General features: G+C 42.6%; 1 protein-coding gene across 1 annotated transcript in view; it reads right to left on the bottom strand.

Annotated features, from left to right (window-relative positions):
* Positions 1-14,450, bottom strand: part of FAM189A2 (family with sequence similarity 189, member A2) — a 75,363-nt gene that overhangs the window by 12,415 nt on the left and 48,498 nt on the right. The window contains 5 exon segments of the mRNA XM_009882779.1: positions 58-170; positions 291-398; positions 1,204-1,332; positions 3,059-3,169; positions 12,118-12,174. Coding sequence (XP_009881081.1) covers positions 58-170; positions 291-398; positions 1,204-1,332; positions 3,059-3,169; positions 12,118-12,174 — 518 coding nt within the window.

The raw sequence follows: 14,450 nt of genomic DNA, 5'->3' as shown, positions 1-14,450 counted from the left end.
AGATTATGCAGTGTTCCCAAAGACACTAAAAGACAGGAAGAGCTTGTAGAGGCTTACCTGCAACTTGTTTGTTGAGTATAAGAAGTTGCCAAATAGGAGGGAGGCAGCGCAGGCAAGACAAAATCATCAGGATCAAAAACGTGACCTTGGTCTTCCATCTGAGATTCACCCTAATCAAATGAGACTCCTGTTAAAAACCTTGTGAGATATAAAAAAATTGCTGAACTGTGTAATCTGGTAATACTGTTAGTACCGCTGCTTATAGCGGGCAACTCCCTGGGCTCACTTACTATGCAAGATCTTCTTGTTGCAAAAATCTGTAAGTAATGCAGGGCAGCCGCTACCAAGCAAATGGTGGCAGTGAGAGCATCCAGGGCACAAAGAGCAAAGAGAACTTTCTGAAGAACATGAAGATTATGGAAATTAAAAGATTAAATCAAGGCAGTTGTAAATGTCAAAATAATAACAATAATGATAATAACCATAATTATAATAACCATAATGATAATAACAATAATGATAATAACAATCTAAACCAAAACCAAACAGAAAACACAAGGATGACCATGACAGTTACTTCTTAGAAACATACATGACGAAGTCTTCAGGACAGATAATCTCCAAGACAGGAGTAATTTGCAAAAGCTTGTTCTGCCCTACTGTGTGTCCTGACAGAGAGATCCAAAAGGTTTTAATACTGCTCAGACAGTCCATTTATTCACCCAAGAACTATAACCTTCCTCTTAACTTTTCTGTGGGAAATCCAGATGTGAGATAATCACCATTAAAGAAACGTTAAAGCACTTTTATATTTGAAGATGATGTTGTTTGGAAGTTGTATTTTAGAAATTTGTAAGCCAAGAGAAGCTGAGAAGAACAAAAGACCAGTAAAGGCATCAGACCATTAGCTAAAATTTACACCATATTTACCCATGCAATCTTGTCCAAATTCAGCTGTAGTTTTGGTTGCATAAAACACAGAAAACACAAGAACTGAACACTGGATCAGCAATGCACTGGTCAAAACCCAGAGGTGAGAAAAAAAAACATGTTACAGAACCATAAAGAGCTTCTGACCAGTGTGAAAGACCAGAAAAATAGCAGAATTTTTCACAGTAAACACAGCAGTCACCTCAGCACTCCATTGTCACACAAGTGTGGACATTATCAAAGCAGTCATGTTAAGCAGTGCACGCAGGGTACCTTGAGAAGAAGGTGAGAAGCACTGCAGGACTTCAGGTGGTATAGCTTCAGCGCAGCCTCTTCTTCTGTGCATTTAGCGAGATCCAAGTCTCCACAGCACAAACAAGTCTTGTTTTCATCTATATCCACCTTTAAAAACAGAAAATTCCACTTTTTGGAATTTTGGCTGTTTTATGCAACATTTTTATCTGCATAATATAGGGCCCATGTGTTAAACTGTACAGTTTGGTACGCCAGTGATTCATGCATTATAAAGCTATATTATGCATAAGCTCAAGACATTTAAACACGACGTAGCTGTAATAAAAGTTGCATTGATTACTAAGCAATTTTAGTATCCATGCTCTTTCAAATGCATAGCAGCCTGAAAACTCTTTCTTGACTGATGTGTAAGCCACTGTATATGGAGTGTACACATTTTCTTTGATTCACTAGTATATTTTGCATCTCAACGGATGGAATGAAACCCACAACTATAATTTCCACCCCAACAAATCAGTAATAGTTACATCTGTGGACCATTGTTTGTAATTTTCAAATTAATGTTGTCATCTCAGTTTTCAAGTAGAAATTCAATGTTTCTGTATTTAGAGCTAATTGGGTTTTTAGCTGCCAAACTCTCGAGAGTCATAATGTCAAAGATCTTCTACCTACATAAATCACTCTACAGAATAATTTATGACTTCAGGAATGCCTTTCAGCTGTACCCTATGCTTCCAACTACAGAAGGCTCCGAAATTCCTGAAATGTTTAACCGTTTCGTCTAGAATAACATTAACAGTTCTCAGCAGTGCTTCAGTACATTGATACTGGGTGAATCTAGATTGCCAAGTGCTTGTAATCTTGGACTCTCACTGCCATACACCTATAGGCATGTTAAGGAACCAAGAATAGCTTTTTTGAAGCAATACATGACTGAAAATAAATATTCAAAGATTTTTCCATTAACCCTTTAAAGTCCTTTACATATGATCATCTTCATCACCAAGTGACCCTGTATCCTTCAAATTCAATTATTCCATGGTTTCTGGTTCATAGACAGACATTCTTCTACTTTCTATGACACCCATTTGAGAAAAATCTTTTCATTCTGTCCTTTCTTGTGCAGATTGCTTCTTGCTCAAGTAGAAGTGTTCTGAAAAGCTAGTATGATTTGATCTACCTTAATTTTTTCCTCACAGTTCTTCCTGTAAGGTATCAATGCAAATTGTCCTCACCAGGTTTGGCAAGACAGGAAAAATAATCCCACCCACAGATTATACTGACTGAGCTTTTTGTAGGTATTTCACCAGTACCCACTCAGGCTTTTTTCTACACTTTATCTTTGTCATATTACAATAAAAATCCTCTATCCTAGTTCTTAAATGACTATGATATTAAAATCAGTGTTTAGCGCTGGCAAGAGGGATTTTCCAAAGAAGTATCTTTGATTCCCTCCTACATGGCCTCATAAAATTGTCTAGAAAGCCTTGTACCAAATCAGCTGTGTCTTCAGACCCTGAAGACAGAGGCCAGGTCTCAATAAAGTAAAACAAAATAATTTCTGGGCTAAGAATGCTCTTCTAATGAAGAGTAAAACCTTTCAAAACATATCCTTCTAGAGTCTTCGGCTTTAGGAAGACTCCAACTCAAAAAAACAAGGGTATAGGAACGCAGACAATAAAATTACTGTTTCAGTGAGTCTGTTCACAATTTGAACTGAATCAAAGCCTGAAACAAAGAGTTTTCTTTTTTCCCTCACCACGCTGCAGCTGCATTACTTGCATCTCTCCATTAGCACATTTTGTGATCCCAGCACAGCAAGCTTACGTGGCATGTTGTGAAGAAGTATATGTAAATCAGTATGTCTGCTCACCAAATCGCATTTGGGCACGCTGGACACAAACTGAATGCCTTGACGTCCTAATATAAATCCAGCCAGGTTCAGCAGAACACAGATGACAGACAGCAGAACAAATAGGTTAGCCTGGAACAGCAAAACAAAGTTAACCGCAATGAGAACAGGATCACAAACACAACTCAAGGAACCTATGGCAGTGCAAATCCCAATCCCAAACTGAGGCTGGGAATGACAGTCCCCTTCTTTTCAAAACTCCCCATGACTCAGTTCTGCTCCAGATAGCTTTACAGCAGATCCAGCAACAAGGACTCCCTAACATACACAAAGAGAGTAATCACTTTCCAATTTAATTTAGCTGACGTACCATGGTTAGCTACCTAGGAAGCTGGACCAAAAATAAACCAGACCTGTTGCACAAATTACGATCCTGTTTACTGAGGTTCACGGAAAAATAATCACCCCTGAATGGACATGAGTCAAAGAGCATTACTGTGCAACCTCATTCCTTAAATTACAACATCTCATTACTAGTAGGCTTTATAGAAGCTTGACCATAACATTACCACGTAAGGTAGGTTTTAACCTCAAAAAAACCCAATAATTAAAGTAGCTGTTAGTACTTCTCTGAAGAGGATTTGGACCATTTTCTGTTCGACTTGCTGAGAACAATCAATATTACGAGGAACAGTATTTTCTCCTAGCTTTATAAATATCATGAAACCACAGATAAGAGTTTTTTAATGTTAGTAAGCATCTTAAGTGCCATTTGTTTTTCTGTACAAACACAGAATTTAATATTTTTTTTTTAATTAACTCCTTGCTCAGCACTCAAATGAATCAATGCCATTATTTATGCTTTTATCTAGATTATCTCAGTTACACTTTTGATTAAAACTACTTTTGAGAAAAAGAAAATTGGTAGGCGCGGGTATTTCGTACAAAGAAAGCTTTTCATCTATGTTCAACACAGGGCACATAAAACTGGCTAATTTCAGTTAACAAAGTGAAATAGAAGCTGTTTCAATATAAAACGTCTTTACAGCACAAGTCTCAAGAAACTATATTAAGGAGAACAAGAAGTAGATTTGTCCTCTTTCAACTGATGAAGAAATGGAGGTCCTGAGCAAAGAAGTTACTTTTCCAAAGTAGTAAGTCAAGAAAGATTAACAAAAAACCTCTTGAGACCATTTAGTCCAAGCCTCTGCTCGAGCAGGGTCATCTGCAACAGCCTGCTAAAGACCATGCCTACTTGGTTTTGAGTATCTCTACAGATGGACACTTCACAACCCCTCTGGGTAACCTACACCATTTTTTTTACCATCCTCACAGTGAAACAGTTGTCTTTTGTGTTCAGATGGAATTCCCTATTTTTTTCAGATGTGCCCATAGCCTCCTGTCCTGTCAGTACTGAGAAAGGTCTAGCTTCCTCTTCTTCATCCCCCCACTTCAGCTGTTTATAGAGATGGAGATCCCTCTCGTGAGCCTTTCCTTCTCCAGGCTGAACAGTCCCAGCTTTCTCAGCCTCTCCTCAAAGGAGAGATGCTCCAGCCCTTTCATCATCTTTGCAGCCCTTCACTGGACTTGCTCCAGTATGCCCATGTCTCTCTTGTACTGGGGAGGCCAGAACTGGACGAAGCACTCCAGATGTTACCTCACCAGTGCATGGAGAGGGAAAGGATCACCTCCCTCCACCTGCTGGCAAGTCTCTGCCTAATGCAGCCCAGGACACCATTAGCCGCCTTTGCCACAAGAGCACTTTGCTGTCTCATGGTCAGCTTGTTGTTCACCAGGATCCCCAGGTTCTTCTCCGCAGAGCTGCTTTCCAGCAAGTTGTTCCCCAGAGTGTGCTAGTGCCTACGGTCATTTCCCTGCACAGGTAGGACTTTGCATTTCCCCTTCTTGAGCTTCATGAGATTTCTCTTAGCCCATTTCTCCAGCCTGTCCAGGTCCCTCTGAATGACAACATTTCACCTATCAGTCGTGCCTCCCAGTTTTGTATCACCTGTGAACTTGCTGAGACTGCACTCTATCCCACTGTACAGACCATTAATCAAGCCATTAAGTGGTATTGCCCCCAGTATCCACCCCTAGGGCACAACGCTGCTGACTGGCCTCTGGCTGGGCTTTGTGCCACTGACCACAACCCTGTGGGCCCGGCCATTCAGCCAGTTTTCAATCCATCTTACTGTCCACTTATCTAACACGTACTCTGTCGGCTTGTAAGATCTATTCTCCCGCAGATGCAAATTGAAACAACTTCTCCATCGCTACTCACCTAGCAGTAAAAACAAGGGGTCCGCTTTATCCCAGTGAAAGACGATCCCACCCACAGGTAAACCAGGAGAAAAGTACTCCTCAACTTAGAATAAACAGGCAAAGGCAAACATGCTATTTTAAAAGCCAAGACAGAGGTAACTAGTCTTAACTGCAGTGATAAAAAAAGGACACAACTCAAATTATGGCTTTAGTTTGGCTCACAGCCCTCATCTTCTGAGCATTAGATACACATGGACTGTGAGCAGCCGCAAAAGTCTTGAGGAACATTTATATGAATTAAACTATAGGAAAGCAAAGTGTATCCTAACACACAGTATTTGCTAGTGCCTTGCATGGATGATTTCTTCCAGGTAAAAAATCATTATGCACTTTGAGGACTGAAAGTTTATCCAGCAGCGTAAACTTGCATGATAAGACTCTGACCCTATCATTCATTCTGTGTGGGTGGACTGCTTGTCGTCCTGCTGCTGCTGCCGTTGAAGCTAATATCTACCTACTACAGAGGGGAATGGCTTTCGCTTTCATATGCACACACCAGTCCAGCCACCACAGCTGTAACGAATGTGTTTCCCTTCCTTTCTCCCCTCCGGGGGAGAAACATGAGGGACCAAAACACAGCAGCTCTGCCTTTGACGCTGCATCCCCAGCTCTTTCCTCACGACATCCCAGCCTTGTGCTTTCTCCAAGCACCAGCAGCATCAGAGCCCTGCCGTCATGGGGGAAAAAAAAACAGTTGGTTGTTTTTCCCCACGATCAAGGCCTCAGATTGCAGTGGCAGCCGCAGGACAGCCTGGCTGTTCTTAAAGAAACAAACCCAGGCAGTAGGAAATCATCAGCTAAAGGGGGAAGATGGAAAGAAATGTTTTGTGAGCCAAGACACCGCACTTCTACTGGAGGAGCTAGACTGCTGCCACGTAAAGGAGCTGGAGGCAAATGGGCATACTCCAGAGATGAAAATCCTGGATCCTGAAACCCCGAATCAGAGTAGCAAATGGGTTTCTTTTAGAAAGAATTAATATTTTACAGGGGGCAAAGATAAACGTGAATTGCACTGTAAGGTTCCTTAAGTACTGCAAACTGCCAATCAAAACCACAGAATCACAGAATCACAGAATGGTCAGGGTTGGAAGGGACCTCTGGAGATCATCTAGTCCAACCCCCCTGCCAGAGCAGGGTCACCTACAGCAGGTTGCACAGCAGCGTCCAGGGCAGCCTGTTCCAGTGCTCCACTACCCTCAAAGTAAAGAAGTTCCTTCTCATGTTAAGATGGAACTTCCTATGTTCAAGTTTATGCCCATTACCCCTCGTCCTATCACTGGGTGCCACTGAAAAAAGACTACTCCCATCCCCCTGGCATCCTCCCATTAAGTATTTGTATGTATTAATAAGATCCCCCCTCAATCTTCTTTTCTCTAGACTAAAGAGACCCAAGTCCCTCAGCCTTTCCTCATAAGAAAGGTGCTCCAGTCCCCTAATCATCTTTGTTGCCCTTTGCTGGACCCTCTCCAGCAGTTCCCTGTCTTTCTTGAACTGGGGAGCCCAGAACTGGACACAGTACTCCAGATGCGGTCTCACCAGGGCAGAGTAGAGGGGGAGGATGACCTCCCTCGACCTGCTGGCCACACTCTTCTTGATGCACCCCAGGATGCCATTCGCCTTCTTGGCCGCCAGGGCACATTGCTGGCTCATGGTCATCCTGTTGTCCACCAGGACTCCCAGGTCCCTCTCCACAGAGCTGCTCTCCAGGAGGTCAGCCCCCAACCTGTACTGGTGCATGGGGTTATTCCTCCCCAGGTGCAGTACCCTACACTTACCCTTGTTGAACTTCATAAGGTTTCTTTCTGCCCAACTCTCCAGCCTGGCGAGGTCACGCTGTAAGGCAGCACAGCCTTCTGGCGTGTCAGCCACTCCTCCCAGTTTTGTGTCATCAGCAAACTTGCTGATGGTACACTCTATCCCTTCATCCAGATCATTGATGAATATGTTGAACAAAACTGGGCCCAGTACTGACCCCTGAGGGACACCACTTGTTACTAACCTCCAACTAGACTCTGCGCCACTAACCACAACCCTCTGAGCTCTATCTGTGAGCCAGTTCTCAATCCACCTCACCGTCCATTCATCTAAGCCACACTTCCTAAGCTTTCCTGTGAGGATGATGTGGGAGACAGTGTCGAAAGCCTTGCCAAAGTCAAGGTAGACAACATCCACTGCCCTCCCCTCATCCACCCATCTAGTTACTTTGTCATAGAAGGCTATCAGATTAGTCAGACATGACTTCCCCTTGGTGAATCCATGTTGACTACTTCTGATAATCTTCTTTTCATCCAGGTGCTTTGAGATGACTCCCAGAACAAGCTGCTCCATCATCTTCCCAGGGATGGAGGTGAGGCTGACCGGCCTGTAGTTTCCCGGGTCATCCTTCCTGCCCTTTTTGAAGACTGGAGTGACATTGGCTATCCTCCAGTCCTCAGGCACCTCACCTGTCCTCCAGGACCTTTCAAAGATAATGGAGAGAGGCCCAGCAATGACTTCCCCCAGCTCCCTCAGCACCCGAGGGTGCATCCCATCAGGCCCCATGGATTTATGTATATCCAATTTATCTAACTGATCTTTAACGTGCTCCTTGTCAACCAAGGGATAGTCTTGTTTCCCCCAGACTTTCTCTGTTACCTGCAAAGTCGGGGTCTCACAAGGACTGGCCCGAACAGTGAAGACAGAAGCAAAGAAGGCATTTAGCAACTCCGCCTTCTCTGCATCATCCGTCACCACAGCACCTGTCTCATTCAACAACGGGCCCACATTTTCCCTAGTTTTCCTTTTGTCTCCTATATACTTAAAGAAACCCTTCCTGTTGGCCTTGACATCCCTCGCCAGGTTCAATTCCAAGGCTGCCTTGGCTTTCCTTGTTTCCTCCCTGCATACCCTGACAGCATTCTTGTATTCCTCCCAAGCAGTCAGCCCCTTCTTCCACCTATTGTAAACTCCCTTCTTCCACCTGAGCCTTTTCAGAAGGTCCCTGCTCAGCCAAGCAGGTCTCCTTCTCCCCTTGCCTGATTTCTTTCTCTTTGGGATGCACTGATCCTGAGCTTGGAGGAGGTGACGCTTAAATAGCAGCCAGCTCTCTAGAGCCCCCTTACCCTCTAGAGCCCTTTCCCATGGGATTTGCCCAAGCAATTCTTTGAAACGATCAAATTTAGCCCTCCTGAAGTTTAGGGTTTCAACTCTACTTGTCATTTTGTCTATTCTACACTTAATCCTGAACTCTATCTTCTCATGATCGCTGCAGCCCAGTCTGCCCCCAACCTTTACATCCTCCACCAGTCCCTCTTTGTTTGTGAGTATCAGGTCCAGTAAAGCACCTCTCCTTGTAGGTTCCTCCACCACCTGAGTCAAAAAGTTGTCATCAATGCACTGGAGGAACCTCCTGGACTGTACGTGCCCAGCTGTGTGGCCTTCCCAGCAGATATCAGGGTAGTTGAAGTCCCCCATGAGAATCAAGGCCTGTGATTGTGAGGCGATTCTCACCTGTCTGTAGAAGGCCTCATCAACTTCCCCATCCTGATCAGGTGACCTGTAATAGACACCCACAACTGTGTCTCTCATATTACCCTGCCCCTTGATCCTTACCCACAAGGTCTCAACTTGCTCTTCATCTGTTCCCAGGGAGAGCTCGATACATTCCAGTTGCTCTTTCACATAAAGAGCAACTCCACCACCTCGCCTCGCCAGCCTATCCTTCCTAAAGAGAACATAGCCCTCCATGACAGTGTTCCACTCATGTGAGCCATCCCACCACGTCTCAGTAATTGCAATGAGATCATGGACCAAAAATAAGATAATACAGGAAGTCACAAGAAACAGCATTACCATGTTCTGAAGCATAAGCCCTACCACAAACTGCTCTGAGGACCGGCACTTCTTCATGAACAAGTTCTGTAGCACTCACCAGCCACCATAGTTCTGTTCAAGGCCCAGCTCTGGGAAGGGGAGAGGGCTAAATGATGGACGTCAACAATGTACCCTTAATTACAGCCTATTTGCTACATCTGAGAGCTTTTAGTACACACCATGAAAAACTAAAATCTATACATAATTATCCAATTTGAGCTGAAAACAAAGCTATTGGGGGGGGGGGGGGGGTGTTGGATGCATACAAAGAATTCCAGCGGATATTTGCACAATTTGAAGAAATTATGAAACTGAAGTGAGTGACTGAAAACAGCTCTGCATAAAAAGAAAGATGAGACGAGGCCCTTCCTTATAAACAAGAGAGCACTCGTAGAATGAGACAAAACTATATATGAAAAAGAATAGCGACCAATTAATGCCACAAACTTTAACTGTTGAGCACAGTCCAAAGTCTCTGCGTAAAGACAACTGAATGATGACATAAGCTTCTGAAACATAAAACACAGCAATCGGTATCACTCCTCAGGCTTCTGGTGTGGTTCTAGCACAGGTACCCAACGTGCTGAATATCAGGGCTAAGTAGCCCACAGCTCATAAAGCCACCTTCATGTGCAATCCATCCTTGACACAGAGAGCTCACTTGCTGCATAAAGGCATTTCCACACCTGGTACTTGCTTGAGTTAAGGGCTGTTGGGGAGACAGATGTGCGATCCCTGCTTTCTTCGCAGCAGGGAGGTGGCTCTGTGCAGGCAAGGGGAAAAGGGATTCCGTCCAAAAGTCAGGAGAGCGGAATCCATTAGAAGTGTATTTACAAGAAGTAAGTGCAAAGGGCCTTGCATAAGGAGTAAATCGGGGAGGGCAGTCACAGCTGGAAAAGGGACATGTTTTAGCTCTGAAGGAATTTTATATTTTCAGTTATGAATGTCGTAACTCTAAGCCATGGCTGTATAAGGAGTTTCATTGGTCAGGTATTTAGGAAACTTGCTTTTACAACTCACACAACTCCTCATAACTCCCACGAGAAAATGTTCAAGTTACTAGAGGGCAGATACAATACAAATTTAGCCCAAAATAAATATGCTCACAGAAACTAACAATATGTCCTCTATAGACTGTAGCTAGTTCAATGCATAATTCCCTTAGCCTCATGAAATGTTTAACGCTAATTTCGTTTTTTTCATATGGACTAGATGATCATTGTAGGTCCCTTCCAGCTGAAATATTGTATTCAAACTGCCTGACCGCTTCAGGGCTGACCAAAAGTGAAAGCATATTATTAAGAGCGTTGTCCAAATGCCTCTTAAATACTGACAGACTCGGGGCATCAACTACCTCCCTAGGAAGCCTGTTCCAGTGTTTGACCACCCTATCAGTAAACAAATGTTTCCCAACGCCAAGTCTGATCTAATTTGGCTTTCAAAAATCAGACCTGTATAAAATATGCATAAAAATAAGAAGAAAAGAAATAAAATAAAATACAGGTTCATAGAACCACACAATCACAGAATAACTGAGGCTGCAAGGAAGCTCAGGAAGACTCTAGTGTATCCTCCTGCTCAACGCAGGGTCAGCTAGGAGCTCACAGCAGGCTGCTCAGAGCTTTTATCGGTCTCATCTCAGAAATTTCCCCATCTGCTGCACAACATCTGTGGGCAATCTGCTACAGCACTTGACCTTCCTAAAGATCATTTGACGTAAATGAAAGGATCGGGAAGAGTTTAGTACTTTCATATTTAAGTAAAATTAGGAAAGGCCCATAAAGTTTATACAAAGGACAATATGAAAGAGTGAAAGACCTAAAACAGACAAAAGGAAGCCACAGCAACAACATACTGTAGAAACAGCACTGAACACAGGCAATATAGAAACAGGGAGCACTGTGCAAGCCTCAGGCATTTTGAGACAGATGGAATTTACGTTTATTCTCATGAAAATATGGTCCTTCCAGATTGGAAGCCCCAGACACCAAATTCCTCTTTGTATCCATAGAAATGGTAAAAAAAAATTGCCCGTGCTAACCAATGCACCGCTAAGAAACAGCAATTCATCCACAGCTCACACATCTGATCCTTGGTACTTCTCACTGATGACCATGCAGATCCCACACAAGAGCTGCATAAAAAGAAACTTTTCCCTGCTTTGGCCTGGGAAAAGTCTTCAGAAGTGACAGTAAGGGAAAAAAAAAAAAACAACAACAACACAGAAACCAAACAAAAAAACCCAAACAAAACACAAAAAGACCCCCACTCCCCCCCAAACAAAAAACACCACAAAACCATTTTTTCAAAACCCAACTCTGAGACATTGAGAGCCACACAGCTTCAGATTTCACTTACAAACAGAAACAGCTTAAACACCCCACACATCAATTTACTTCTCTCAGAGCAATGTTAATGTCAACTGTATCTGAAACAGTAAGACTGGATACTTACTCTAAGACAGCAATACTTAGGTTAGCTCTCAATCCTGTTATCAGATGCTAAAAAGAGCACAACTGAGCTAGGCTTTAAAACCAACTTCCTTGTTTAAGCTTAAGCAGCACTGCCTCAGAGAGCTAAATTATTTACATTAAACCAATGCTTTCTTATAATTACACTTGCACAAAAAGTGCCCTGTAACAACATTAACACTTCCTCCAGACATGGTCCACTCTTGCCCTTAATAGGGACTCCATCCATGCAGGGCAGAATACAGCCTTTCATGGGCTTTGACTCCTCTTTCAATAATTGAGACCCTACAATTTAAAAAAAAAAGAGAGGCAGTACAGTCTATTTTTTCAAGGATAAAGAAGCGACTCTTTTTTTTTTTTTTTTTTTACCAATGAGTATTAAATCAGGATCATCTTCTGATAATTTCCTTACAACAAGTTTTAATCCATACTTACCAAAATTGTACTCGGCTTCCTCCATGTCATTAAGCCTAAAATTCCAGCTAAGATTACCTACAACATAAAAAAACATAGTATCACCCAGGAGAGAACAACTGTTCTTGAAATGCCATTTACACAGTATTTATCACTGCTCTGATGAAAGGTACTTTGGAACACTACAACAATGCTGGGAAGATACAAAGATGCACTTTAAAGCAGAGAATAAGAGCCTGTGTTGATGAGGTTCTTTGCTTCTAAGAGCATCCTGAGAAATAACACAGCCAAGTTTTAATCTGCTGTCTTCTTTCTTTTCCTCCCAGAAAACGTGCATGGGGACAAAAAGTTATGCCAGCAACTCCAACCTCAACAATTACCTAAAAAATTACTTACAGCCAACGAATACTTATTTTCTGCAACATGGCTAAGCAAATCTAAAGACTGGCTCTCTCTTCTCCATCCTTGGTCACCACTCCATCACTTCATTAAGTGCCTGTGAGCACCCATTCCTGCCTCTACCGTTGGGCTGACTCTGGCCCTCTTCTGACCATTTCGGTGAACTAACTACCAGAGCACGAACCCTATCAAAACCACTGAAGAGGACCAAAACTATCTCCCTGAACTGACTCGCTGTTTAGTCAGAAGAATGCCAGTTATCAGCACAAGGAAAGGAGAGTAAGTAAAAGCTTCTGCAGCAGTAGTCATTAGACCAAACTTGCTGAATCACAAAACTGAACCCTATGACTCTTCACCTTACAGGGCAAAACAACTAAGGAAGGAGAAAGCATTGCTGTGGAACTGAAGCAAACAGCATACCCAAATACTCTCTCACTGTAAGGATGGGAAACCCATAAAGAAAGGCAAATCAGTTTTTCAGCAGGTCCCGTAAATAAGCAGGCATACTTTTAATCTGTGGGACTTTGTGACTAAGCCAATTCACACCAAACTCCTACCCTAAAAAGAAACAAGAAGACGAGAACAAACAGTAAGTTGCACACTAGCGTTTTTAATAAATCCCTTCTGTAACTTCATTCACTTGACATGATTAATCTGATTTAGCATAACATGCATTACATGACTTGGCCAAAACACCTTCCGATATCATCACTGCTGTTGCAAAACCACATACATAACTCTGAAGTTTCATAACAAATTATTTTTTGATCCTGTGAGTGCAAAATAGTCATGTGATTTTATAACAAAGTACATCAATACCGATGTCCTTAAAAGAAAACAGCAATTCACAACAAGACTTATTTCATTGCATTTGTTTAAGATATACAAAAAAGACAGTCTTTCTCAAAGTTTTCCCGATCTGCACTTAATCAGTGCATCATGATCAGCATGTTGCACCTAAAACGAAAAAAAAAAACCAAAACCCAAACAACAAGCATCCTCAATTCCAGCTTATAAGTGCCTCTACCTTTCCAGGTTATAATTCTTACTCACTTTCACATCTGAAAGGCATTTTTGGTAACTCTTCCAACTGAATATATTATTGTTTCAGAGCTATCATTAAAAAAGTAAATGCCCTACTTCATTGTTAAAGAGACTGAATACTTCTATTTTACACGTGCAATTTTAAAACATTTTAAAAGCATAAGCATGGTTCAGTGTGCAGGGTTCAAAGAAAGTCCATAGCTTACACATGTAAGCTTACATAAACTTCTTTTAATCTCGGGTAAGAAAAAAAAATGATGAAAGACTACAAAAGAGATACCAAACATACACATTTTGATAGTGTGGGTTTCCTCCCCTTCCCCTACCATAAAGGCTGTCTATACTTTCAGGGATGAGCGCTGCATTAGACACACAAATAGGAATTACTTGATCCCCAAACTGCAGATCATTAAGCACATTTCTGCAGGTTGTGAACAACGCTGGAAACGTAACTTCAATGTTTAAACCGAGGGATAGGCTTTTGACACCAGCAGCAGCAGAGCCAGCCAGCCACAGAACGCGACTCGCCCATTGCTCAAGGGCCCACAAACTGGACACGACCTGACTATCTCCTACTCCTGTTAACTTCTGCTTAATACCACCGAGCTCCTGCAATACGAGTGATTATAAAGTCTGTATTTATAAAGATGCAGTTTAACGCAGAGCCCACCAGGAGATGGAATAACTGCTCTCGGCACTCTATAGAACTGTTCTCAGCCCATCCATTATTTTTTTTTTTTCCCAGGCACGTTGCTATTCTCTCTCTCTCTTTCTCACTAGACAGTGTGCAAGGCACAAAAGCAATACACAACTTGTACACACCCCACGACGTGAACAAACCCCGAGTACATTTGTGTAGGCTGAAACGCACACCGGGAAACAACCCCCCCTCGGGGGGCCGTGCCCTCACC

This window comes from Charadrius vociferus, unplaced genomic scaffold (genome assembly GCF_000708025.1).
Source record: "Charadrius vociferus isolate BGI_N301 unplaced genomic scaffold, ASM70802v2 scaffold560, whole genome shotgun sequence".
NCBI lineage: Eukaryota > Metazoa > Chordata > Aves > Charadriiformes > Charadriidae > Charadrius > Charadrius vociferus.
Note: the sequence above shows the minus strand (reverse complement) of the source record. Positions and strands in the feature narration are given on the sequence as shown.